Source organism: Myotis myotis, unplaced genomic scaffold (assembly GCF_014108235.1).
Source record: "Myotis myotis isolate mMyoMyo1 unplaced genomic scaffold, mMyoMyo1.p scaffold_m19_p_6, whole genome shotgun sequence".
NCBI lineage: Eukaryota > Metazoa > Chordata > Mammalia > Chiroptera > Vespertilionidae > Myotis > Myotis myotis.
The window spans coordinates 89,672,883-89,700,352 of record NW_023416368.1 but is presented as its reverse complement, the minus strand read 5'-3'; the positions used below and the strand labels follow the sequence as shown (position 1 = coordinate 89,700,352).

The 27,470-nt window shown below is 60.9% G+C and overlaps 2 protein-coding genes across 12 annotated transcripts in view; both read right to left on the bottom strand.

The window, feature by feature from the left end:
* DMTN (dematin actin binding protein) overlaps positions 1-19,121 on the bottom strand; it is a 30,992-nt gene extending 11,871 nt beyond the window's left edge. For 2 of the 10 annotated variants that reach the window (XM_036313738.1, XM_036313746.1), the window contains exons 1-2: positions 8,344-8,643; positions 2-205 (exon numbers count right to left, since the gene is read on the bottom strand). In XM_036313738.1, coding sequence (XP_036169631.1) covers positions 2-19 — 18 coding nt within the window. In that variant the 5' untranslated portion in view covers positions 20-205; positions 8,344-8,643. Of the gene's footprint in view, position 1; positions 206-1,068; positions 1,135-8,343; positions 8,644-9,949; positions 10,030-10,447; positions 10,658-11,622; positions 11,646-18,879 lie in introns of those variants that run through there. The other 8 variants (XM_036313745.1, XM_036313748.1, XM_036313740.1 and 5 more) reach the window with 7 other exon arrangements.
* Positions 19,122-19,791: 670 nt separating this feature from the next.
* On the bottom strand, positions 19,792-25,252 carry FGF17 (fibroblast growth factor 17). 2 transcript variants are annotated; one of them, XM_036313749.1, is made up of 5 exons: positions 25,131-25,252; positions 24,905-24,941; positions 21,905-22,082; positions 21,611-21,717; positions 19,792-20,094 (listed from the first exon to the last, which is right to left on the bottom strand). In XM_036313749.1, the coding sequence occupies exons 1-5, from the start codon at positions 25,163-25,165 to the stop codon at positions 19,801-19,803; spliced, it is 651 nt and encodes a 216-aa protein (XP_036169642.1). In that variant the 5' UTR covers positions 25,166-25,252; the 3' UTR covers positions 19,792-19,800. The 2 variants fall into 2 exon arrangements, with proteins under 2 accessions (XP_036169642.1, XP_036169643.1); XM_036313750.1 differs by having other exon boundaries at positions 21,905-22,049.
* Between the last annotated feature and the right edge of the window lie 2,218 nt (positions 25,253-27,470).

Sequence of the window (27,470 nt, the reverse complement as noted above, 5' to 3'; positions counted from 1 at the left end):
CCTTCTGCAGCCGCTCCATGCAGCCGGGAGGTGGTGGTCGGGTCACTCGCAGATCCCTGGGCGCGAGGGGAGGCGACGGGGCGTCAAGCTCGGCCCGGCTCCTGGGCGCTGTGCGCTTGGGGCCGCGCGGGCGGAAAGGGCGTCCCACTGGGCGGTAGCGTCCTCATCCCTCGGTGACTGTCCAGGCTGCTGGCCGATGCGGGGCCTGGAAGGGGAGGGAGACCGTGCCAGCCAGGCCGTGGGGCCGGGATCTCAGCGGGCCTGGGCTGGGGCTGGGCTCCGAGCGCAGGGCGGAAGGCGCCGGGCTCCGGCTTTCCATTCGCTCCGCCTGGGGAAGCCCGCCGTGGAGCGGGAGCGGGAAAGTGGAGGGCTGCACTTGTTTTTGAGCCATTGTTCTCCGGCTAGAAAGGAAATGACGGCAGGGGTCAGCCAACCCTGGGCGGCCCTACATCCTTGCTTCGTCACACCTGCCCTGCCTGGGGCTGCGGCCAGTTTCGGACCCAGGTTCCCACGCCTCGCCTCGGTCTCTATGGTGCCTCTTTCCCCGGCTCTGCGCTGGCCCCTCGTCCCACTCCACCTCCATCCGCTGTCCACTGTGCCAGCCAGCTCCCACCCCAGGAGGGCCGCAAGGGGTGAACACGCAGGGAGGAGAGGACTTGGGGTGAAGTGGTCAGGTCAGGGGCTGGGGGTGCCACTCTGACCCGGGCTCTGCCCTGGTTTCAACCCCTGTGAAGAAGGGAGAGGCGGGTGGAGGCAGCCCACATCCCGGTGCAACTGCCTCTGTACAGCGGTCAAATTCACCTGCAGAGTGAAGCACCCTCTGGGCCAAGGCCCCATCCAGTGCCCACAGCCTTCTCATGCCTGTGCTGAGGCTGCCCCTGAAGTGCTGCTTCCCTGCAGGGAGGCGGGGGTGGGGGTGGGGGCACTGCTCTCCCTTTGTTCCTAGGGGGTTAGGCCCCGTCTTCTGCAGTAGCTTATGAGTTCCCTGCAGCCAGTCTTCTCCTTCTTCAGTGACTCCCATAGCCATGCTCCCATCCCCCACCCCCCACACACCGGTACTGGACTTACAATAACCATTCAGTGAATGCCTGGCTGAGTTTCCAGTGTGATGGTGGAGTGGGAGTGTCTTCCTATCTGCAGGCAATAAGCCAGAGTGAAGAGAACCGATGGCTACAGAGGTTCAGGGAAGAGGCAGCATAATGTAGTGTTAAGAGCATGGACTCTGGACCCGAGAGAGCCTGGGGATGAGTATAAGACTCTGCTGCTTAGAAGCTGTGTGGCCTTGGGCAAGTTACTTACCCTCTCTGTGCCTCACATTTCTCATCTGTGGAATGGAGGATAATGTCATAGGGTTGCCCTGAGTACCAGATAAATTACATGTGAAATGCTCAAAGCACTACAAATTCTAGGTAGTTAGCTATTGTTATTTCTCTCTCCACAGGGGCTAATGGACTTCCATGGTTTTTCTGAGGCCCTTCTTTGCGACAGAGGGTCATGAAAGACTGAAGTCACTGGTGCTCCCAATCTTATCACCTATGACTTTGTATCAGGTCATTCTGCTCGCTGTCTCTCCACCACTAAAACCACCTGCTCGCTGCAAAGCAGCCTCACTCCCACTTCCCCGCTTTTGCACACGCCCTTTCGCCCTTTCGCTATTCACCACCCACCGCTTTGTCTTTCAGATCCCACCCGGTCCTTTGAGGTCAGTCCTCAACCCTCCTCCCAGGAGGCCTTCCCTACTATTCTAGTCCCCACCCATCTCTGAATTCCAGCGAGACTTGAAAAAAGAACCGTATGGCTTCGTCCTTGATTAAATGTTGCCTGATGTGGAAACCTGTTTTGTTTTTTGCCAACTAGAATGGCTGCTACCTCTGGAGGGCACACAGCAGTAATAACAGTTATCATGTTTTGCATGCTCATGCTGGGCACTTTGATAAGCACTTTACAAAGGTTATTTGGTCTGTCCCCTCAGCAACCCTGGAGGTAGACCCATCTGGCCCGCGAGGAAACGGAGGCTCGGACAGGCTAAGGACTTGTCCAGAGCCGTGGAGCTGAGAGTGGCCGTGTCTCAGGCAATGCCCGAGTCAGAGCGCCTACCTAGTACTGCTCAGGTGCATGGTGAACAGAGACCCGTATCGGCCACATTTCTCAAGTCTTTTTGGAATTCTGGAGCCAAGGCCGCAGAGCCACACGAGGTACTGGTGCCCATGGAAAGACCCCATTCCGCAGTTCCATCCTTTTCCTGACTTCTTAGCACTCACTTTGTAATGCTTTCAACTAGGGGTCTGAGGACCAGAATAAACTCTGGTACCTATTAAAGGAACTGTTAGCTCCCTCTCACTCCTCTCTAATCTTTACTTTATTAACAGCCATTGTCAAACTAGTGATACACTTTGCTTAGTCCTAGAGGCATACACTTATTCATCCATCAGTCCATCCATCTACCCACCCATCCATCCACCATCCATCCACCCATCCATCCATTCACCTATCCACCCATCCATCCATCAATCCGTCCATCCATCCATCCATCCACCCATCCACCCATCCATCCATCAATCCGTCCATCCACCCATCCATCCATCCAGCATCCATTCACCTATCCATCCATCCACCCACCATCCATTCACCTATCCACCCATCCATCCATCTACCCATCCATCCATCCATCTACCCACCCATCCATCTACCCATCCATCCATCCACCATTCATTCACCTATCCACCCATCCATCCATCCATCCATCCATCCACCATCCATTCACCTATCCACCCACCCATCCATCAATCCGTCCATCCATCCATCCATCCATCCATCCACTCACCCACCCATCCACCCATCCACCCATTCATCAGCCCACCTGCCCAGTCATGTATTGTTTTCTCCATCCATTCACCAAGTACTCTCTCAGCACCTATTCTGCAAATGACCAGACAGCAGCACTCTGTGATGTCTTCTGGAGAACACAAAGATGAGTCAAAGGAGCTGGCTGTCCCTCCAGAAGTGAGGCATCCATATAGATAACTCCCATGCAAAGCAGAAAATTACACGTGTCAGATAAGATAGTCTAAGGGGCTGTGAGAGGTCCCAGGAGAGGATCACTCCTGCTGGGGCAGTGGTCGGCAAACTCATTAGTCAACAGAGCCAAATATCAACAGTACAACGATTGAAATTTCTTTTGAGAGCCAAGTTTTTAAAACTTAAACTATATAGGTAGGTACATTGTTATTAACTTAATTAGGGTACTCCTAAGGCTTAGGAAGAGCCACACTCAAGGGGCCAAAGAGCTGCATGTGGCTCTCGAACCGCAGTTTGCCGACCACTGTGCTGGGGCATCAAGAGTGGGGAAATAAAGGTTTCTTACTGGAGGAGATAAGGGAGGTGGGCCTTGAAGGATGCCCACTTTGAAATCAGGCAAACATTGGAAAAGGGATCCTTGAAAGAGGAAGCAGCATGAGTGGAAGTGGGGCCGGGAAGCCCTGGTCTGCCTGCAGAGCAGCACGCACGACTGAGCCGCAGGGCTCATGAGGTGGGGGCATGCTTGGGCCAGGGGTTGGGGGCAAGACTGTGGAGGCCTTTGAACCAGACCAGTGGGTGTTAGATTGTATTCTGTGGGCAACTGGGGCCATGGAATGCTTAGAAACTTGTGTGAAAGAAAAAAGTGACAGATCCAAGCAGTGCTTTGGGAAAAGGAATCTGGCTGCCGCCTGGGAGTTGGATTGGACAGAAACAGAGAGACAAGCCAGGAAGCCGTGGCAGCAGTTGGGGGGAGAGGAGGAGGCAGGACTGTGAGGGTCTAGGCTTGGGCATGGGGCCAAAGATGGAAAGGGGCAAATGGGAGATATCCTAGAGGCAGAATGTTCGAAACAGGACTTGCTCAGAGAGCCCCAGGGGAGAGGCAGCTTGCATGGCCGGGAGACAAGAGACAGGGAGCCATGAGGTCACTTTTGCCAGGTTGAGGGTGAGGTGGGTATAGCAGGTGAACAGGTGGGAATGCCCAAGGAGAATACGAGGTTGAGGGCGGAGCAGGCTAGAAACAGCGATTTGGGAGCCATGTGAGCTAGTGGTGGTGGTCTGCACAGGAGGTTGCCAAGGGAGAAGGAAGATCAAAAACAGTCCTGAGACAGCATGAAAGGGAGGAGGAAAATTCCATGGCCAGCTCCTAGAAGGGCGGGGGGGGGGGGGGGTAGGGGGTGTGTGTCTAGTGATACTTTTTTTTCTGCAAAGGGCCTGAGAGGTAGTAAGTGTGCAGTACAAACTGAGAGAAAGGATGGGGGCGGGGAGGGAGGAGGGGCTGAGGAAGAATGTCAGGAAGCAGAGAGTCCATCACCCAGAGAAGGCCAGAGTGCTGAAGGGAGTGACAGCCCGACCGGTGGGTGCCAAGGCCTGGTGGCCTCCGAGGGCATCTTCAGCGGAATAGTGAGGCCTCCTTGTTAGGGATCACAGGGCGGGAGGCCTGGCCTGGACCCCTGTAGGGGGTGCTTCCAGGACATGCCCCAGAAGGGCAGGGCGGGGATAGGAGAAGTAACTTTGGAGGAAGACTGGCTGGAGGCTTCTGAGGACAGGGGAGACTGGGCCCTGCCTGCAGGCAGAGGGAGCCAGTTCCAGCAGGTGGAGGGCTGGTCCACGCCCGGGTGGAGGGCCAGCTTTGGAAACGCTTGTTTCCCTGAAAGGAGAGGACGGGGTAAGAAGCAAGGTGACCACCCAATTCGGAGGCTTTTGTTAAAAGAGAGATAAGGTCCTATGCGCCTGTCACAGGCCGCTAGGCAGAGGTTACAGAGAGCAGAGGAGGTTTGCAAGGGTCACAGCGGGGAGTGTGGGTGGCCGTGGCCGGGCAGGTTGGGGAGGACAGAGAGCTTGTCTCCTGGAGGCAGAGGCTGCACCTGGGTGGCCCTGGCACCTCCCTTTGAACAGCTGTCTGAGGGGACACAGGAGGGCAATGGCTGTCTATCAGCGGTAGCTGCCCAGGGGGAGGGGAAGGGTTGGAGGGGGGCTGTGTCACAGGTGTGCGTGGCCTTGCCGAGACCCACACTCACACACGCACACGTCCTACGGGCACGGCCCTTCAGAAACGGGGTTCCACAGAATGATGTCTCTGCTCTGTGCACACCATGCCATCCCCGGGGCGGGTCGCCCTCTGCCTCTGGGCCTCCTCCCACGGGTGCCCACCGGGATGTCAGAGAGCACGCTGGTAGCTGGTAACGTGTTAATGTCCTGCCCTTCCCGGGGCATTACTTGTCAATGTGGGCTAGTCTCATGGGGTGACATTTTAAGCCAGGAGGGAGAGTGTTTTGGAGTGGAGGAGTGAGGGTGGGGGTGGGGGTGGAGTTTTCTTGGCTTCTGTCAAATCATATTGCAAAGCAACTGCTTACTCCACCCACACATGCCCCCCTCCCCCAAAGCTACTTTCCTCCAAGTCCACACCCCCTCTCACTCAGCCGCCTCCAGCCCCCACCCTCCAGCACCTGCGCTGCACACCTCCTGCTCTGCACTGACTCCCTGGACGGGGCCACAGGGCAGGCTGCAGCAGGAAGGTAGGGCGGGATGGGAGGAAAGGAAAGAACCTGGGAGGAAGGCAGGCCCAGGTGGCGGAAGGGACACTTCAGCTGCCCCAGCTCTGATCAGACACTGGCGGCTCCTCCTCCTTCGCCGTGCACCCCGCCCTCCCCAGCTGTGCTGCCCGCCTTATCTGAGCCGCCAGCCAGCCCCACCTCACACTGCCCATCTGCATCTCCAGGACAACCAGAGCCCCAGGCTCCGGGATGGGGCGATAAGACGCACCCACCCAACAGGCTGGCTCTTGCTCCAGGTAGGGGCTGACCTGACTGTGGCTTGTAGAAATAAAGGCTCCCCCGGGCCCTAGCTGGTTTGCTCAGTGGATAGAGCGTCGGCCTGTAGACTGAAGGGTCCTGGGTTGGATTCCCATCAAGGGCACATGCCCGGGTTGCGGGCTCGACCCCCAGTAGGGGGCGTTCAGGAGGCAGCCGACCTATAGATGAGGAACCGGTGGCCAGGAGTTAACTTGCCAAAGGCCGCCCGGATAGAAGCCAGGCTAGAACCCCTACCCAGGCCTACTAGAATCCTTCCTCAGGTCAAAGTCAAGGAATACTCTTTTCAGCGGGTCCCCAACGATCCCACTTAATCCGAACTTGGAACTGGGTCCTGTGTGCTTCCCTCACTGGCCCAGCCTGGGGACAGTAGCAGGAGGCTGGGGGTTGGGCTCTGGCCGCCAGGCAGGGCCAGCGAGGTGCTGACAGTAAAGGAGTTATGCGTGAGGCGAGCTGTCCAAGTGGGCCGGGGTCAGCGGGGCCAGGGACTGGCCTCCCCTTTCTCTCCAGTCTCGTTCCGTGTGACTGACGTCCTTGCTCCCGCCCCCCTCCCTCTGCTTTCCTTTCCCTTTTTCTTTACTTTCTTCATCCTTCTCCGTTTGTTTCCCTTTCACCCTCTCCCACTCCCAGCCCCACCCCCGCAGTTACTGTGGCAACAACTCAATGCCAGGAATAAAGGCGGGATCCAGCTAGGTCACCAGTTCCCAAAACAGCATCCCAGCGAGGGAGGGGTAGGGCCTGCGGGCCCAGGCCTGCTCTGGGGGTGGGCTCTGTGGGGAGGAGCACCCACGCTCCCCCAAAAAGGACACTGCGTGAGCAGGCGAGCCTCCCTGCTCTGGGCCAGTGGCTCGTCCGAGTATCCGTCACCTCCACCACGCCTGAGGCCGGGGCCTTTTCTAAGACTGGTGAAGCCCTCACTCTCTCCTCTCCTCTCATATTCTCCTTCATCGCACGCCCATGTTAACGCCCTGTCCCTTTGCTGGGACTAGGATTGGGGTTCCTCTGGTGCCAACACTACAGCACCCTCTCACACTCTGAGAAGCATCCGGCAAGGAGCAGGCGGGCCCCTATCCTCCCCTGCCTTTGCTCCTGATGACATCAGGACCGGGCCCCCCTTCCTCCCTCCTACCCCACAAACATGCATCTGCTCATCTGGGTTCGCTGAGATCTCTCTCTTGGGTTTCTGTGTCCTCTCTATCCCGCTCTGAGGAGCCCCTCTTCCTGTGTCCCTCAGCCCCTCAGGCTTGCTTGGTCCCCAGCGTGTTCCTGCTCTGGCCTCTATTTATAGTGGGCCCTGTGGGTGGATTGTGATGTCACCTGTACAAGCTGGATCAACAGGGCTGGGGGCGATGCAAGGGTCTTGAATCCCAAATTCAGCTTTCTGAATGATGGGCCATCCCTAAGCTTGTCTTCACACACACATGAACTCCGAGGAGGACCTGCTACAGACCTGCACCCCCAGGTGGACAGCCTGCCCCAGGTGACCACACCTGGCCATGGAGAGGCTGGCATGGCTGAGGCGAGACTCACGCGTGCGCACAGGCAGGAGAGCCCACGCTGAAACATCGTTACAGAATGCACCCACCTGCTTGCAAGATCACACACCCACTTCCCAGAGAGGGCCCCACACACTGACACACGGTGCCACGGACACCCACTGCCCCCACCCACCGACCCGCCCCTTCACAGCCACGCACGCCACGTGCCGACACCCCCTCTCCAAGCTGTGCACGTGTGCAGCCACACACCCAGAGCCCCCACCTCTACCCTTGCCTGGGGGCTCTGCGCCACCCCTTCCCACAGCACCACTACCCCCATCTCCTAGACCCACCCTCGCTCCCCTGACTCTGGCACCCTGGCGACACGGTCCCCTGGGAGGGAAACACCGGGTGCACCTCCCCAGGAAAGGGCGCCTCTGGTCCTGGGGGGCCTGCGTGTCTGCTCAGCCCCAGCCCCTTCAAGCACATCAACAGCCAGCACCGGAGAGAGCTGGGGTCAGGCTGCCGCCACACCCTGCCGCCCAACCTCATCCTGCACTTGGCCCTCACCCAGCCTGGCCAGCCAAGGGCTAGCAGGGGCCTCCCAGACCCCTTGCCCCAGGAGCACACCCCACACCAACAACATGCGGCCTCTGTGTGAACTGCTCCCCCCAGAATACCTGTGGTGTGGTGGGAGGGAGGCTGCCACCCCTTTCTCTCCCTTCCCTGTCATTCAGCAGAGGGAACAGCTCCCCTGCTCTCCCTGGCCCCATCCCATCACAACTAGGTGAGGGGGGCGCCGGGGTGCCAGCATGGAACCCCCCAGGCCCTCTTCCTCAGATCCGAAGGCGGTCGGATCAGATCAAACCCAGCCAGTCTCAGGTCTGGCCACAGGGCCCATCTCCTACTGAACAACAACAGACCACAGCTGGCCCTCCTAGGGGCTCCCTGCCACCCCCCAGAGCCTCACTCCCAGGCTGGTGTTGTGGCCCAAAGTGCCCACAGAGGGGAAGAGAGTGGGAGACCCTGCCACCTACCTGTTCCCAGACAGCGTGGCCCGACACTAGGCCCCAAGGCTGGCAGGGACCGGCGCAGGCCAGGTCCCTGGCTGCCGCTTTCCTCTGAGCCTAGGTAGCCGGCATCTCTTCCCGCAGCTCAGATAACAGGAAAAGAGCTGGCTGGGGTGTGGTGGGAGCTGGAGGAAGAGACCTACCCTCCTGCCCCCACCTCCCTGGCTCCCACCCTGCTCCTCCACAAGCCTGGAGCTCGGATCCCAGCTGAGCTGGGGCGTCTGCGTGTGGCAGGCGTGGGCCACTGGCTCCCCCGCGCCCGCACCCTCCCCACCTCCACTGATAGCGTGTGGCCGGCCCAGGGTGTGTTTGTACGCGTCTGCTCTTCCACCTCGCTCGCTCGCTCACTCATTCACTCGCTGTAGCTCAATCCATTTCAAACAAGAGGAGCATTAAGCGGACATCATGACGAAGCAGAATCGGAAGCAGACTGGGCCAGCCGCCGGCCGTTTTCCCCTTTCCCACACCCCTGCCCTGCAACACTCGCACATTCACTCAGCTCCTAGAGCGTCCTCACAAACAGCCAGACCTTCGCAGCGGGACGGGGCCCTGCTGATAACCCAGGGGGACAACATCTGGTTCCTCCAAGCACCTGTATCTGCTGCCCGGCAGCTAACAGCAGCCACAGGGGCCTCTGGGGCCCTGGCCTCCCTGGGTGATAAAGGGCATGGAGCCGAGAGCGAGGGGTGTGGGCACAGCTGCCAGAACTGATCGCCCCAGGATCAACCCTCTCCTGGGAGGACTGGGAAAAGCAGGTCTTCAGCACAGGAGACTGATTAGCCCTTCAGGAACCTGAGTCCCCTCGGAAATGCACAGAGCACAGCGGTGGTGCTGTGAGGGAGAGGAGCCCCATTTCCTGCCAGGGCGACTTCATCAACAGGGAACTTCCTGCCAGGTGGGGCCCAGGTCCCAGCACAGCGTTTCAGGATGTTCCCCCGCCTCTGGGAGGACCTCCAGGACCCTGTACCGCCTTTGGTTTGCTGTGGGCTCAGAGCAGAGCCCGGTTCACTTGTGACCCCCGGAGGCAGGCAGGGAAGGGAGCCCCGCCAGCTGACCCTGGCCCTGGCCTCCTCTCTCCACCTCCGCCTGGAAGACCTGCCTACCTAGGCAGCTCTTGCCGTTGCCCTGGTAACCACTGCCCACAGCCGGTCAGCTGATGTATCAGCTGTCATTGGGGAAATTGAGAGACTGGGGAGGGGGCTCTGGGATACCTGAATAGAAAAATCACAGGGGAGGGTCTTGAAGGGGGCAAGTGAGAATGTTCCCTGGGACCTTCTTCCCTAAAAGAAGAGGACAGGAGGGGACAGGAGGGGACAGGTAGGGACAGGAAGGGAGGAGGTATGTGTCTGGGTTACTGGAAGGCAGGAGAATGAAATCTGAAGGCTGGGCTCAGGAAAGCAAGGAGAAATGAAGGCAGGTTGCTGAGCGGCGAGGAGGAGTAGATACAGTCCAGCTGCTGTGTGTTGGGTGGGGAGAGGGCCTTGCAAAGAGATGAGAAAGCCAGGCGTGGGGGAGGGAACACAGGGCCCATCTGACAGTGAAGAACACAGGGAGATGGTGGGAGGGGGTGTACCTTAGATGTCACAGGAGGGGCCACATCCTTGAAGAGAGGGGCCAGGCTTCTCTGGGTACCCAGCCTGGCCACCGGGCCTCTCTGCGCTCTCTCCCTCCACCCGCCCCCCTTACTGCTCTGGCCCCACCCCAGGCCCGCACAGCCCCCCTCCACCCTCCCCCTCCACCCTCCCGAAGAGCAAGTGCTGGTGCTTTTCCGCCTCAGCCTTCAGCACCGCTGATCTTCCCTTCCCCTTGGGTCCTCCCTGCTCTCACTACCCCTCACCAGACCCACCCGGGAGGCTTGTCTTCCGTGCAAGGGTCCCAGAGGTAAGGCTGGAGCGAGCTGCTGCCGGCTCGGAAGCTGAGGGCAGGGGCCTGGAGCGAGGTAGCTCCTGAGGAATGGGTAACTGTCTCCGGCTGGGGGGAAGGGAGCATTCCCCTCAGGAAAACAGGCATGTTGAAGGGGGGAGGGGGGGTCAAGGGGAAGGATGGGGGGAGTAGGGAGGGTAATCGGTACCTTCAAGGGCCTGGGGCGTGAGGCAGGAGCACGGCAGCTTCCTCGGTGACATACACCTCCATCCCTGGGCGCATCTCCTCTCCGCCTCCCGTTGCCAAGACAACCTGCCGGCTGAGCCGAGGAGGAGGCGGCAGGGAGGGGGGAGGAGGTGGCTGTGGCTCCTACTGCTTGTTCTTCAGTGATGGAGGGAGGAGGCCAGAGGTGGGTCTCTCTGCTGGGGGTGGAAGCTTCAGGAGCCAGGGCGCCCACCCAGCCTGGCCACTCTCCCCTCCCCCTTCCACAAGGCTCTGGGATTGGCTCCTGGGGTGGCCTCAGGGGGACCCTAATTCAGGCCCAGAGAGCAGGCCCGCCTCGGAGAAGGAGGCAGTCAGTGCTGGGCAGCAGCCCCCATTCAGAAAGCTCAGCGTGGAGTTGGGAGAGCGCGATAGGTATGAGGGAGGGACAGGCTATACGGAAGGGTTAGAGGGTGGCTTCCAGCCAGAACGAGAGGGTCCGGGCAAGGCTGGGGCAGGCGCGTGGCTGTGGGCCCAGAAGCCTGACCCCATCTGACCTCTGCTTTCCCTGATGGCCGCCTCCTAGTCCCCACCCCTCTCCTTCCCCTGGACCCACAGGAGTCAGAGCCTGGGACACTGCTCTTCCAGGGCCACAAGGCCCATCCCCGCCGCCCAGCTCCAGGGCCGCGTCCCTTCCCCGGGCAGAGCCACCTGGGGTGGGAGCTTGTTCAGCCAGCCAGCCCTAAACCACGGGGACTGCAGAGTTAGGGCTCCCTCTGTCGACCCGAAGCGTGTAGCTGTCAAGGTCATTTCTTGCTGAGAGTGATCCTGGCATGTGTGGTGTTGGCTGGGGGTCCAGAGGCCACAGAGGGACGGGAGAGCCTTCTCTAGCCCTGCTCCACCTTCACCTCACCTCTGGCCTCATCCCACAGAGAGCCTGCTCTGCCTCCTGCCCCTCCTCCTCCTGGGAAGCCCCAGACGCCCCAAGGCCAGCTGCCCGGTCCCCTCTCCCCCCAATTGCTTGCCTGCCTGCCTCCCCATCAGGCAGGGACGAGAGATGAGGGAAACACCTCCCCCAGAAGCAGGCAACACTGTAGACCAGGTGCCTGTTAGCCCGGCCCCAGGGCGGGTTCCGGGCACCGCGTGGCCATCCCCCGAGGGCTGGTCGCAGCACTAGTGTACCTTTAAGCCCAGGAGTGCCTGAGGCCTTGAGGACGGGCGCTGGGGCTCACCACAGGGGTGCCCGGACAGGAGGTGCCAGGCCCAGCACACCCAGTTCTCGACTTCTTTCCCCAGCAAGGTCACGGGTGCCACATGTCCCGGTTGAACAGGCCTCCCGGGGCTGTGCAATAGGCTCGCTGCCCTGTCCGTCTCACTCCAGTGCCCCTTGCCCCGCCCCAAGCACGAGCCTGCCAGGGAGGGGGAGCACCAGGGATGCCCCCCTGTGCCTCTGCCGCCTAAACATTAACTCCTAAAGGCTGACTAGGGCCCCTCGGCCCAAGGAGAAGGGAACTGCGCTGAGGAATAGAGGAAGGATGAGGGCCTCGAAGACACTCTTTATCACCATGAGCCTGGAAACCTGTCCCCCTCTATCCAGTCACCAGACCCTCTGTCTCCTGGACCCCAGAGTTCCAGCCCCCAGCATGCTGCCTCAAATCCCAGCCCTGACCGCACAATTGCATCTGCTTACTCCCCTTCCTGCCAAAGCTCAAAGACCAAACTCCAAAATGTGACCACATCACTTCCTGCTGATGCTCTCTGCAAACTCACTTCTGGCCACAACTGCTCACCTCCCCCTGAGCACACCCAGACCCACACTCACCTCCCCCTGAGCACACCTGACCCACACTCACCTCCCCCTGAGCACACCCAGACCCACACTCACCTCCCCCTGAGCACACCTGACCCACACTCACCTCCCCCTGAGCACACCCAGACCCACACTCACCTCCCGTGAGCACACCCAGACCCACACTCACCTCCCCCTGAGCACACCTGACCCACTCACCTCCCCGTGAGCACACCCAGACCCACACTCACCTCCCCCTGAGCACACCTGACCCACACTCACCTCCCCCTGAACACACCAGACCCACACTCACCTCCCCCTGAACACACCCAGACCCACACTCACCTCCCCCTGAGCACACCCAGACCCACACTAACCTCCCCCTGAGCACACTCAGATCCCCTGCTCACCTCCTCCTGAGCACACCTGACCCACACTCACATTCCCCTGAGCACACCCAGACCCACACTCACCGCCCCCTGAGCACACCTGACCCACACTCACCTCCCCCTGAGCACACCTGACCCACACTCACCTCCCCCTGAGCACACGCAGACCCACACTCACCTCCCCCTGAGCACACCCAGACCCACACTAACCTCCCCCTGAGCACACTCAGATCCCCTGCTCACCTCCTCATGAGCACACTCAGACCCACACTCACATTCCCCTGAGCACACTCAGATAGATACCCTGCTCACCTCCCCCTGAACACACTCAGATCACTGCTCACCTTCCCCTGAGCACACTCATATCACTGCTCACCTCCCCCTGAGCACACCCAGACCCACACTCACATTCCCCTGAGCACACTCAGATCCACTCTCACCTTCCCCTGAGCACACTCAGACCCACTCTCACCTCCCCCTGAGCACACTCAGATCCACTCTCAACTCCCCCTGAGCACACTCAGATCCACTCTCACCCCCCTGAGGACACTCAGATCCACTCTCACCTCCCCCTGAGCACACTCAGATCCACTCCCACCTTCCCCTGAGCACACTCAGATCCACTCTCACTTTCCCCTGAGCACACTCAGATCCACTCCCACCTTCCCCTGAGCACACTCAGATCCAATCTCACCTGCCCTGAGCACACTCAGATCCACTCCCACCTTCCCCTGAGCACACTCAGATCCACTCTCACCTCCCCCTGAGCACACTCAGATCCACTCCCACCTTCCCCTGAGCACTCTCAGATCCACTCTCACCTCCCCCTGAGCACACTCAGATCCACTCCCACCTTCCCCTGAGCACACTCAGATCCACTCTCACCTCCCCGAGCACACTCAGATCCACTCTCACCTCCCCCGAGCACACTCAGATCCACTCCCACCTTCCCCTGAGCACACTCAGATCCACTCTCACCTCCCCTGAGCACACTCAGATCCACTCCCACCTTCCCCTGAGCACTCTCAGATCCACTCTCACCTCCCCCTGAGCACACTCAGATCCACTCCCACCTTCCCCTGAGCACACTCAGATCCACTCTCACCTCCCCCGAGCACACTCAGATCCACTCCCACCTCCCCTTGAGCACACTCAGATCCACTCTCAGCTCCCCTGAGCACACTCAGATCCACTCCCACCTTCCCCTGAGCACACTCAGATCCACTCTCACCCCCCTGAGCACACTCAGATCCACTCTCACCTCCCCCTGAGCACACTCAGATACAATCTCACCTTCCTCTGAGCACACTCAGATCCACTCTCACCTCCCCCTGAGCACACTCAGATCCACTCCCACCCTCCCCTGAGCACACTCAGATCCACTCCCACCTTCCCCTGAGCACACTCAGATCCACTCTCACCCCTCTGAGCACACTCAGATCCACTCTCACCTCCCCCTGAGCACACTCAGATACAATCTCACCTTCCTCTGAGCACACTCAGATCCACTCTCACCTCCCCCTGAGCACACTCAGATCCACTCCCACCCTCCCCTGAGCACACTCAGATCCACTCTCACCTCCCCCTGAGCACACTCAGATCCACTCTCACCCCCCTGAGCACACTCAGATACAATCTCACCTCCCCCTGAGCACACTCAGATACAATCTCACCTCCCCCAGAGCACACTCAGATCACTGCTCACCTCCCCCTGAGCACACTCAGATCCACTCTCACCTTCCCCTGAGCACACTCAGATCCACTCCCACCTTCCCCTGAGCACACTCAGATCCAATCTCACCTGCCCTGAGCACACTCAGATCCACTCCCACCTTCCCCTGAGCACACTCAGATCCACTCTCACCTCCCCCTGAGCACACTCAGATCCACTCCCACCTTCCCCTGAGCACACCTGACCCACACTCACCTCCCCCTGAGCACACCTGACCCACACTCACCTCCCCCTGAGCACACGCAGACCCACACTCACCTCCCCCTGAGCACACCCAGACCCACACTAACCTCCCCCTGAGCACACTCAGATCCCCTGCTCACCTCCTCCTGAGCACACTCAGACCCACACTCACATTCCCCTGAGCACACTCAGATCCACTCCCACCTTCCCCTGAGCACTCTCAGATCCACTCTCACCTCCCCCTGAGCACACTCAGATCCACTCCCACCTTCCCCTGAGCACACTCAGATCCACTCTCACCTCCTCTGAGCACACTCAGATCCACTCCCACCTCCCCTTGAGCACACTCAGATCCACTCACACCTCCCCTGAGCACACTCAGATCCACTCCCACCTTCCCCTGAGCACACTCAGATCCACTCTCACCTCCCCTGAGCACACTCAGATCCACTCCCACCTTCCCCTGAGCACACTCAGATCCACTCTCACCTCCCCTGAGCACACTCAGATCCACTCCCACCTTCCCCTGAGCACACTCAGATCCACTCTCACCTCCCCCTGAGCACACTCAGATCCACTCCCACCTCCCCCTGAGCACACTCAGATCCACTCTCACCTCCCCCTGAGCACACTCAGATCCACTCTCACCTCCCCTGAGCACACTCAGATCCACTCTCACCTCCCCTGAGCACACTCAGATCCACTCTCACCTCCCCCTGAGCACACCTCATATTTTCCCGCCTCAAGGCCTTCTTCTCATGCTGTTTTCACTCAGTTTTCCCCTTGTGTGCCTTCTCTGCTGGCTGAAATCCTGCTTGTTCTGAAAGATCATGGCAAACCCCAGCACTTCCCACCTGCCTCACCCCATGCGCTCTCCCCCTAAGAACCCATTGTGTGTGGGTGGGGAGTGGAGAACCTCCCACTGAGCATACTCCTGCTGAGGGCAGGAGGATCTAGATTGTAGGGCTCACTGGCTGTGACCGTGGCTGATCTCACATGTCTGTGTTTTGCGCGCGCTCACTCATGACACGGGAATAATCTTATCCCCTAAAGAAGGGGCTCCATGGGAGCCAGCCTTGCATGCTGCCTGGCCATCGCCAGAGCACTGCGCACATCAGGTCCTCACTCCCCACAGCTCCCATCCCCTCCTTCACTCTTTGGGGAGGTGCCAGATGCTGCTTTGCTATCTTAGCTGTAAGAGAGAGAGAGTTCCAGAAGCCCCAGGGGAGAACTGCCTCTTCACGGGTTTACCACCCCCCCCCCCAACTGCTTGACTGGGGACGATGCAATCTTGTCCATCTTTTTAATTAACTGAGGGGCTAGCACAGTGCTGTACAGTATAGGGAATGGATAAATCCTTGGATGAACTGCTTAGGACCCGTCCCCACCCAACTACACCTAAGGATGGAGGGTAAAGGCTGGATTCTGGCTTCTCATCCTGCTCCACTGTGAGGGACTACACTATGACGGATGCCTTTCGGCCTTCTGATGGTTTATTGCCTCAATAAATCCTTATTCTGCATAATGTACTGTGCTGAGGACGGGGGAGGGGGGCACAGACAGGCTATTTCCACATCTGCGGCACTTGCTATCCAGCAGATCCATGGCACAAGCATCAACAGTACAGTCTGGACCAGCTGTGATATGTGCCAGAGGGCAAGGGCGGTGCGGCCGAGGAGACCAGCACAGTGGACACTGCTGCTTCCCCTGGAAAGCGGGGAAGCCACGGGGCAGGCAAGGCGACTACGGTCCGGAGGGCATGCTAGGCCGCGGGAACCTCATGAACAGAGATGGACACGCGTGCTTGCTGAATGGCCAGGGCCGCAGTTTTCCAGTGTCTTGAAGAGAGCTATAGGGCTGGGGCTGGGAAGGGCCTTCTCAGGACTGAGCAGGAGCCTGGAAAGCCATGTGCTTGCTAGCAACCGACCGTGTGACAGGATCTGGGTGTGTGGTAGGGTGAGGCAGGCTGAAGAAACGCACATTGTGGAGCAGGGGTGGGTGGTGCGTCAGGAGGCAGAGAGAGCATTTAAAAGCGGTGCAGCGGTTGAGGCACCTGGTGAGGGCTGGCAATGGTGTTCCCGAGCTGGACGAGAGGAAGCAGTCGGAAGCAGTCGTGGCGAGGGGGTGAGAGTTGAGACCAGACGGCTCAGAGGGACAGCAGGAAGAGCAGGAGAGGATGCCCCTATGAAGAGGAGGCAGGAACGAGAAGGTCGGAGCAGGGGAGGCGGAGAGGGTGAAGGCAGGACAGCGCTGGCAGGCTGAGCGAGGAAAGAGCGTCACAAAGGGTGGTCCTCGCGGCGGCGGGCCCTTGAGGCTGAGGACACCGGGGTCCGAGGCAGGCTTTTTGGCTTGGTGACTGGGAAGCTGCCGCCATGGGGGTCCCAGGGACGGGGCCGAACGGAATGACATGAGTAGAAGCCAGTTTGCAACCACTAACAAGCGTGGACTCCCCCTCTGACTTCCTGCTTCGGCCCCCCTCTGCCTCATCTGGCCTTTTGGAGGACAGGACAGGGAGGAGAGATCAATATAGAAGCTATTCTTAGCTCGAGTCTTGGTAATCCCAAACAGGCACAGGGCCTGAGGCACGCCGCTGCCACCTCCCTCCGCCTGTCACCTCCTCCCTGACACGGACAGGTTCTTCTGGCCCTAAGTCCCCCCTCCCCCCATCCCCACACTTGCTGAGAATCTTCGGGCACACAGAAGCAAGCAGGGTGCTGGAGCCAGCAGCGGGCTGGCTGAGGCCAGGGGGAGCCTCCCTCCTACCACACGTTCATGCTTTACACCCCTCACCCCTCTGAGGGCCCTTGATTAGAGACCCACTCTTCCCACCTCTTCCTGTGAGCATCTTGGAAATGGCCAGCTCAGAGGGAATGCGCTGAACAGACACCCCCGCCCCCCACGCCCGCCGCCCCGTATGCAGAGGCACCCGGGAAAGAGCCGGTCTCTGCAGAGGCACTAAATGGCGCGGTGAGCCAGGGACCCAAGGCCACACGCAGGCCTGAGACCTGCCAGGCTTGGGCTTGTGGTGGGACACGGGCACCCTGAGATGGCATAAGCCTCCAAGCTGCCGTGCTCCCTCACCGTCCCCCAGTTTGTCCCTCTCGGCCAGGTCTCACCTCAAAAAGCAAGCAAGGAAACAGTGAGGGCTTTCTGGAGCGGGCCCCCAGAGGCCTGTCTGTGCTGGGGAGGTCAGAGAGGGAGGGAGGGAGGGCCGAGAAAGGCAGAGAAGAAAGCAGAGGCCAGACAAAGGGCCCGTCCACCTTTGAAGCCGTCTCTAACCCAAGCCAGGGAAGGTGGGGGTGGGTCTGGGAGCCTGGCAGGGGGAGGCGGTCTAGAGTTTTAAAGAATGTCTCAAATTCCTTCGGAAATCAGAGGGATTGTAAGACCTGCCCCTCCCCAACACACTTCCTTCCCAGGCCCCCCAAGTCCAGTCCTCCACACCTGGGGGCGCCAACCCTTTGTCCTCAGGTAATTGCTGGGCGTTGCCCCCGAGGTTAAAATCCCATTGATCTTGCCAGCTATCAGCTGTGGCTCCAGACCACCCTCCCCTCACCCCCTCCCCACACCCGCTCACCCCGGCCTGAAAATGCCCCCCGCCCCCCCAGTCTTCACCGGGATTAAGGCTCTTTGTGACTGGGGAGGTGGGGGAGAGAAAAAAAAAAAGCGACCTGGTACAAAGCAATTATGACAAACTGGAGGGAGAATGTCCTGGGGCCTGGGAACCTCCCTCTGGTCTCAACTGCCCAGAGTTGGGGGTGTGGGGCTCCAGTCCGCACGGAGAGGGGGGTGACCCCTCCCACCGCATCCGCTCACACTCCCCTCTGCTCCCAGTTGGGCTAAACCAGGCCCCTCCACTCCCCCACTGTCCCGATGTTTAGGCCCTTCGGAGAAGCGGTGTCTTTCTTTCATCTTTTCCTTCTCTTTCCATACCCCCCTTCCCCGATGTCTTCTCGGAAAGAGGGAAACTGAGGCCGGGGTCCCTGCGCAGCAGAAGGACTGGGGAGGGTGTTGCCCTCAGCGCGGACTGGGGCTTGGAGAGACCTGCAGGGGAGGGCCTCCCCCTGGACAAGACTAAAAGCCAGGGCGGAGGGGGCCAGAGGCGGCTTTTATGGCCTCTGAGCTCCATCCCGAAGGGCGCACCTGGGGCGTCGGGAAGGCCCCCCCGGGGCGCGGGGTCGGGAGGGCCGCCTCTCCCCTCCCCCTGGCCGGCGGCCCCTGAGGGCCCCCTGGGTGTGCTCCCGCCCTCCGCCGCGGACCTGGGCGGCGAGGGGACACTTTCTGGTCCTCACTCCCCCTTCCGCCCGCCCGCCCGCCCGCGCCCTCCTCCCCCACCCGACCCTCCTCACCGGAAAAAAGCAATCCTGCTCGGCGGGCGGCTGCTGCGCCGGGGCGGGCCTGCTGCCCCGCTGGCCGCCCGCCCGGCCCCAGGCTCGGCCCCAGGGTGTGGGTTCCCTGCGCCCCAACAGGTAGCACGGGACGCGTCAGAAGAGCCAGGAAACCAGAGCCCGTGGCGGGAGGGGTGCCCTGGGCCCCCCCGCGGCGGAGGTCCGCGGGCCTCGGGGCCACCCAGGCCTGCGTGCGCCCCAGGACGCCCCGCCCCGCCCCGCCCCGCGCCGCCCTGCACCTGCCCGGCCTGGGCGCTGCGCGTCCCCGCGCCTCCGCGAGCGGCCCGCCCGTCACCAGTGCGGTTTGGGGGTTGGATCCGTCCACCCCTCGCCCCCTCAGATGAGCCGTTTGCAGGAAAATGGTTTTATTCTGGGGCTGGGAGCTGGGGCTAGGGGTGCAGGCCTGGGTAGGGGAATGTGAAGAACGGTCAGCCCTCTTTTTTCTCCCTTTTTCTTTTTTTCCTGAAACAAAAACGAAAGTCCCTTCCCAGGGGCTGGCCAGGAGGAGCTTGGAGGCGGGGGCAGACTGACACCCGGGAGCGGAGTTGAGAAGAGCCACCTCCCCGCGGTCTGCAAGGCCTTGAACCTGCTGCCCGCCCCCTCGGCGCAGTGAGTCTGTGTCGTCGGGGCGGGGGTGGGGGACACTGCAGCGTCTCTCCGGGGGCCCGCCACACCCCCGGGCCCATGCCAGCGGCCCTGGAGGGGGCCAGGAGGCGGCCGAGGCCCGTCCAGCTTGGGCAGCCTGGGCGCTGATGCTTGTTGGTCCTCGGGACCTCCTGGGGGCTCCGGCCTCCCTCCCTCCACCCCAGCCCCATCTTTGGATCAGGAAGGGGAGGGGACGGGAAGGCTGAGGAGGGACAGCTGCCACCCCGGCGTCCCTGACTACGTCCGGGGCTGAGGCCTCCGCGTGCGCTTGGTCCGGCGGGTGGGGGCCGAGCCCACGAACTCGAACTGCTTCTGCCTCTCGACCTGGTTGGGGAAGGGCAGCTGGCCCTCGTACAGGCGCTTGATGAAGTGGGCCTCCCGCTGGTTCTGGCGGCTGCGCGAGGCCTGGCGCGGCCGGCCCTGCCGCGTGAAGGCCATGAACCAGCCCTCGTGCCGCGCGTTCTGGAAGGCCGTGTAGTTGTTCTCCAGCACAATCTCCGTGAACACGCAGTCTTTGCTTTTCCCGCTGGGCTGCCAGGGAAAGAAGGAGAGGGGGGAAGTTTGTCCACCCACCCTTCCCGGCTGCTCTGCCTCCCGGGCCTCTTTTAAGACCGCGGGGGGCTGGGCGCCCCAGGGTTTCTGCCTGGTGAGGTGGTGCCCTGGCCGGGGAGGCCGCGCCGGGAGAGCGGGGCAGGCTGTGCTTGGAGTCAGACCTGCACTTAAAGGCAGGCTTGTCGTTTGGAAGCTGTACACCTCGAGCCAGGCATTCAGCCAGCGGAGCTTCAGTTTACCAGGATGAGACGTAAAGATCTGGGGCAGTGGTTCCCAACCTTCCTAATGCCGCGACCCTTTAATACAGTTCCTCATGGTGTGGTGACCCCCAATTTCATTGTTACAAATTGAACATAATTAAAGCATAGTGGTTAATCACAAAAACAATATGTAATTATATATGTGTTTTCCGAGGGTCTTAGGCGACCCCTGTGAAAGGGTCCTTCGACCCCCAAAGGGGTCGCGACCCACAGGTTGAGAACCGCTAATCTAGGGGATTGTGTGGTTTCCTGCTTAACCAGTGGGCACTCGTACACAAGAGCGGCCCTCGGTGGGGGGATGGCGTTGCTGGGTGGAGGGGAAGGAGGCACCATGCTCTGATGAAAAGAAGGGGCAAACATTTATGGACAGCAACTGTGTTAGAGCCATACAGGCAGCCCTTAGACCAGTGGTTCTCAACCTTGGCTGCACATTAGAATCACCTGGGAATCTTTTTAAAATCCCGATTTCTGGGCCTCATCCCCCGGAAATTCTGTTTCTTTGTTATGGGGTGGGGCCACAACATTAGTAACAAAGAAACAGAATTTCCGGAGGATGAGGCCCAGACATCAGGATTTTTAAAAGATTCCCAGGTGATTCTAATGTACAGCCAAGGTTGAGAGCCACTGCTTTAGACTTTACAGATAACCCTGATGCTATGCCCATTTTTATAGATGATAGCCCGAGGCTTGACAAAAATAAGTAAATATTTGGTGAGAACAGCCAAAACCGGAAGCCAGGATTGACCAATGCTAAAGAAATGGAGTTCTGCTCAACAGTGCTGGACCCACCACCGCGGCGTAGGTTATACTAGCACGCGGTCCCACTAGGGGCACGGTTACACTAGCAGGTGGTCAGTGTGCATCTCGCTGGCTGGGTCCGTGGAGCCCACTGACCTTGGGGGAGCTTCTGACCCTGTCTGAATGCACACTTTCAACCCCAGTTAGCCCTTAACCCGCAACACAGGGGCTATAACATCATGTAGGTGCTGAAATTCTTACTCATTCTGCTGGGAAATGGTCCCAGGGATCTGAGCAAGGGCCCTGTGGCCCAGTCAGTGTTCTCAGAGTGCTTGTCAATCCAGCGGGACTCACTGACACGGGAGAACAGAGTGACAGTGGTGGGTGAGAGCAGGAGAGTCATGTCCCCCGTCACCCTGCAATGAGGATGCTGCTGGCCCGGGGCACCCCACCCCAGGAGGATCCAGTCAAGGGTCTGCTCTCTCCTCCGGCCTCACCTTTCCGATGAGCTTGCCCCTCTTGTTCATGCAGATGTATTTCTCGCTCTCAGCCCCCTTGATGCGCACCCGGCTCCCAAAGGTGTCCGTCTCCACTATGAGCTTGGCTGTCATGAGGGAGAGACTTCTGTCTATGAGGGTTGCAAGCTCAGGGGGTGGAAGCCCCCCCCCCCCAACCCACCTGACCTCCGACCTCAGGTGGGGAACATGGGGAGGCCCTGACACAAGACCCTGGACGAACCAGGGGAAGCCGGCCAGGGGTACGGGTGGCCTCAGGTGAGGGCTGGGCCTCACCGAACTTGTTGCCGTCTTCAGCGGTGGCGGAGATGCGACGCCCGGTCACCTGCACGTGCTTGCCGCTGGTCCGGCTGTAGAGCTGGTACTCACGGATCTGCCGCCGGCTCAGCTGGTCGGTCATGGCGCCCTGGTCCCTCACGTACTGGTTAAAATTAGGAGACGGGTGATTCTCCCCCTTTGCGGTTACCAAGGGAAAAATAGTGTCAATTTGCTTTGGGTGACACCACTGCTGGTCCATCCAGGGGTGAGGGGTACAGAGGTGAGTGTGGCAGGGCAGGCCTTTGTCCTGGGAGGTCGCGGTGCAGGGTGAAGGGGGCATAGAGCCATGACTTTCTCCGGCCAGTGGGTGAGCAATCATGACCTTTCGGCTCCCTGTCCAGCCTGCAGCAGAGAAGTGCTGGCTGAGCAGGCTTGAGGACTCCTGGTGACAGAGTGCAGACTTGGAGTCGTGACTCTGGGAGCTGGAGGGAGCCTGCAGTTCTGTATCTGATCCCCGTATTCTATGGAGGAGGCGCACAGGCCACACGGCTAATTAGAGACAGAACCCTGTCCTGCCTCCTGCGTGGAGCTTGTCACCCCTCCAGAACTCCGGGCGTTGGCTCTGTTAGCCAAGACAGCCAGCTTTCCTCCATCCTCCCCGCTAGCCTTGAAGGACCCACCCCAGCACATGTGCACACACGCACACGCACACGCACATGCACACGCAGCGGCCGGTCTGTTAGGGTCACTGGCCAGCATTGTGGGGCTGTAAGACCCTTGTCTCTAGCTCTGTGGGCCCCTGGAAGCATTTCTTAGTAGCCTGTGGGATCCTGAGCTGTGCCTGCTCCCCTGGGTGCTCGGGGCCCTCAGAGAAGCCAGACCCCCTTCCAGTGTTCCTCCCTCCTGCATGGGTGCGGCACCTCCTTAGTGGAGGGAGGCCAACGAGTTTCGAAGGTGCTGTCAGCAGTGGTCCAAGGGCTGCTCCCTTGAGGCCATCTGCCTGTGGCGCAATGTAACAGAGGCTGGTGGGCATTGTGGCCAGCCATGCTGCCACCCACCCGCTCCTCCAGGCGGGGGAGGGGCTCTTCCGCCCACACCGCCTGCAAACAAAGGCAGGAGGGTACCTGGCTCTCCTTAGCCCGCTGCGCACTGAGCCGAGGGACCCCTTCCCGCCTCTGCAGCCAGGTGCAGCCTGACTGCCTCCCAGCTGCTGCCACCGCCTCAGCGCCAGCACCGAAATGCTTCTCTCCACCTGGACCCGTGGCCTTGCTGGGACAGCCTTTCCCGGTCCCAGTCCCTAAGGCCAACCCTCTGGGCAGAGCTAGACCTGGACCGGCATCTGTTAGGGCCCCGCTCTCCTGGAGGGAAAGGTGGGAGTGTTGGCTTTGAGGAAGGGGAGGCTAGGGAGCGGCCTGAGGCTGACAGTGTGACCTGCCCGGCGTTAACCCTTCGTGCGGCACTGCTCATTTCCAACCGGAGCTGTCTGCAGGCCAGGACCCAGCCTAGGAGACCCCAGCCCGCCCCGCGCGCCTCCCTCCAAACCCGAGGCCTGAGCCTGGGGCGGGAGACCTGCCTCCCTGCCAGGAGGAGGGGTCTGGCTGGCCCAGGACCCTCGATGGGGTCCGCCTGCCCCCAGCCCCAGCCGCCTGGCCCAGGTTCAGGCCCTCCGCCCCTCTTGGCGGGCAGCCTCCTCCTGGCCGTCTGTTCCAGGTCAGGAGCAGAGAGGCCCCCCCCAGAGCCCCCTCCTCTCCTCATCCCCCTTCAAGCCCTGCACAAAGGCAGCCCCACGCCCCCCCCACAGCCCACAGCCCACAAGTCGCTCTCCCCGCGGGACCTTGCCTGTCCCTTTCATGTTCCCGCTGTGGGGAAACTCCCCTTCCAGTGCCGCAGACAGCTGCTTGTCAGCCGGCCCCTCAAGCATGGCTGTGGTCCGGCCTGCGGGGGCCCCCTCCAGGGGGGTGCGGGGGCACTTCAAGGGGGAAAGGACAGCTTTGCCACCTTCCCCGAATCCTGAATGGGGCCTCAGCCAGGCCATAAACGCCAGGCCAGGCGCACCATTGTGCTAATTCCCCTTCCAGAACAGGTTGGGCCCACCCCCGCCCCCGCCTGGCCCGGCTGGGGGCTTTCTTCTGGCTCTCCCTGGATGTGTGAAGCAAAAGGCCTGGAACGGGGGCTTGAGCAAAAGTGGGAAGGAAAAGGGGGGTGTCTCTCTCTCCCACCCCCCCACTGCTTCAAAGGCAGCCTCTTTCCCTCGCAGAGAAAAGGCCTTACCTTCAAAAAAAGTCCCCACTGGATACGAAGAGAAGCGGCCCCTGGCCTGGGAAAGCCAAGCCGTGTCCCCAGCGCGTTCTGGACCAGTGCATTTTAATAGCTGCACTTTTATGGAGGATCACAAAAAGGGACCAGCCTCGAGCTGCAGCTGGGCAGGGGGAGGTGGGCATGGGGGGCAGGCTTGGGTGGGGGAGCCTGGAGAAACGGACCCTGAATCTCGTCTCAGACAACCCCTTTTGGGTTTGACCTCATTGTGTCTGGAGTCACCTGCCCTGGCTGGGCACTCTGCTCCCATAACCCCCCAGGACAGTACCCCCAGGACACCTGTGTTAGTGGGAGTGCGGTCAGGAATGGAATACACAGGTGGTTTTGCATGGAAACCTGTCCTCTCACGTACAAGCCTCACTTGAGCCAGCACCTCCACCCTCTTCCAGCCACTCCCGGCTCCATCCCTCAAGTCTGTGTGGCCTCTGCACCTCGCCTTGGGGTGACCCAGTGTGGAGGGATGCAGAGCAAGGCAGAGACCCCAGGGGGAGCAGGGAGCTTCATGGGAAAGAACACAGATAAAAACCTCAGCCGATCCCCAAATCTGCCGTAGCCCCTTTTCCTGCTCCCCTTCAGAGCTGGCCCCCCACCCCAGAGAGAGGCCAGAACCGGCCTCTGTCCAAAGAAAGGAGGCTGCCCCTCCCCCTTCGGTGGGTGGGAGACATGGGGAGAAGCTGGACGCTCCCGGGGCAGGTTGCCTACCTGAGTTTGACAGCAGAGAATCAGTAGCTGCAGGCACCTGTGTGGGGACAGGAGGCAGACCCAGGTGTGGGTGCCAGCAGCCAGCCCAGGGCGCACCAGGCGCCGCCCCCGCCCCACCCGCCAGTCCGTGTGGGAGTCCCGGTGAGATTAGGGCTGCTGCAGGCTGGAGGTGGCAACAGAATTCCCGTTTGTCTGTCGTTTGTCGGTCAGAAAGGCCGGCACTTACAGAGTGAAGTTGGGCAGCAGGCGGGCGGCTTCCATCGCAGGAGGTTCCTTGGGGCAGTGACCCCCCTGCCCCCAGAGTCGGGAGAAGATGTGGGCAGTCCCCAGGGTAGAGTCCCAGAGAAGCCAAGGTCTCTTCAAGGCACAGGTTTTCAGGGGGGAGAGGAGGAGAGACAGGGGAAGAGGAGGAGAGAGAGAGGGAGGAGGAGGTGGAGGAGGGGGAGGAGGGCGTAATTGGGAGACTGAGGTGTGATGTGTCCACCTTCCTGGCCAGTGAGACTGCAAAGCGGCCACCGGCGGGGCTGCCAACCTCTCGGGGGCTCCCAGCGCAGGGGCTGGGCTGCCGGAGCCTTCTCAATAGGAGGCTGGCCTGTGGGCTCCGACCCCAGCGGGAGTGCCCCTCCTCCCCTCTGGGGGCCAGCTTCTCCCGCCCGGGTTTGGTGCCCACTCCCCACGGGTGAGCAGCAGGTATCTGCCTGAGGTGGTGGGATGGGAATTCCCAGAAGCAGCCTCAGAGGAGGAGCCTCCCTGCAGGGGAGGGGTGGGCTTGGCCAGGACTGCGCCGCCACTGCCTGGCTCCCCTACCTGCTCTCTGGCCACTGGGAATGAGGGGGTGACTGTCCTGACTGACAGCCAACAGTGGGTGCAACAGCTTGGGGCCAGGGGTGGGAGGGAGGGGAAGCGGGGGCTGGAAGACCCCACGGAGTGCCGAGGGCTGGCCTGGGGCGGGGACAGAAGAGCTGGCTGCGGGCTGTGGCAGTTCCTCTGAGAGACGGGGACAGTGGTGCCCGGGTGTTGGAGGACCCAAGCAGATCACTAGTGGGCGTTGGGGGGCCCATCACTCCTATCCTTCAGGGCAGCAGCCAGTCCTGGAGCCTCTGGGCCCTGGAAGAGTGCCCGGCAGCCATGTCTCTGACCAGGGCCCCATCAGTGAGCCCCTATTGCCCCATCCTGCAGATGAGGAAACAGGCACGCTGTTGGTCACCAGCTCAGGGCGACCCAGACCCAGCCAGTGGATGGCGGAACCAGGTTCCCACAGTCCGCACGGGCTGTATCTGCGTCTCTGCTCAGGGCCCGCCCAGCCCAGCGCGTCCCAACAGCCAGGTCTCCCCTGCTCCTTCCCCACGGAAGGTGGTGATGGCGGCTTCGGAGGGGGCTGGTCCTGGGGGACCTCTGGGGGAACCCCTCCTTCACTCACACTCAGCCCCTCCTTCACTCACACTCAGCTTGGCTCCCAGGGGCCGTGCCCGGGATGGGAAGAGGGGGAAAGGCTGGGTGAGGGTTTATTTACCTGGGAGATGAGTGGGAGGGCAGAGCTCTCCCCTCCAGGCCTTCTCACCTTCCTGAGCCACATCAATCCACAAAGTCGTCTGCCATCCCTGCCCCCACAGACAAGGGGACCCTCCGCCCTGTCCCCCTCAGCACCTGGCTCCCGCCTGCCTGGCCCAGGGAGCCCACAGGCCTGAGCTGGCCTGGGGAGGGTGGTGGGAGCCCCACCCCTGCACAGCTGGGGAGTCCAGGCTTGGAATCAAATGGGAAGATGTCAAAACTAGAAAGGCTCTTAGAGCTTCCCCATTCACTGATGCGGTCTCACAGTCAGTCAGTGGTGCGCCGGCGGGGGGGGGGGGGGGGGGAGGGCAGCAGAGATGGAGGTGAGTATGGGTGTCCAGACTCAGAACACACCCGGCCTGCCCCCACTCTGCGTTCGCCCAGGCCCAGCCCCCTGAGCATTTCCATTTTCCACATTCCTCCCACCATTTGGGGCCCCATTTAAACTCTGTCTCTTCCATAAACACTTCCCCCATCAACCGCTCCACTTGGACTTGGTGCTGGCTCTGCCCTCGGGGTGCCAGTGCCCTGATGCCCACTCCCCACCAGCCCCAGCTCCCAGGTAGGGTATGAAATGCTCCCTCCTCCTACCTTCCTCCTGAGGAGAGACACAGGGGTTTGGTGTGGGGGGTCAGCAGGGGCACAGAAGTACATAAGGAAGGTGGGTGTGGGGCATTCCACCCAACGCTATCTGGGCACAAGGCCTCTGAGCCTGAGCCCCGATTCCTATCAGTGGGGGAAGAGCCTGCTGTCACTGGCCAGCCCCTAGCCCAGCCTGGGTCCCCATGGTAACAGGGGCCAGCAGTCCAGCTTGGCCTTGGGGTTCAGCCAGGGCACTGGTGCCAGGGGGCTCTGGGGCATGGCTTGCTTCTCGGTGTGACATCTTCTGCTCCTTGTCCCTTCCCATTCCACACCTGCAGGCTTGGCTTTTATGCAGCTTGCTCCTTTACCGCCACGGAGAGGCCAGTGGCGGCCCCAGCGGGGAGGCAGCATGGAGAGTGGTCCAGGCCTGGCC

Bases quoted from the DNA above. Each gene is read 5' to 3' on its own strand.
- FGF17 (XM_036313749.1), bottom strand. From the start codon at position 25,165: ATGGAAGCCGCCCGCCTGCTGCCCAACTTCACTCT. The intron at 22,083-24,904 runs GTAGGCAACCTG...GTAACCGCAAAG, and splicing joins TTCTCTGCTGTCAAACTCAG to GGGGAGAATCACCCGTCTCC. The intron at 21,718-21,904 runs GTGAGGCCCAGC...CCCTCATGACAG, and splicing joins TGAAGACGGCAACAAGTTCG to CCAAGCTCATAGTGGAGACG.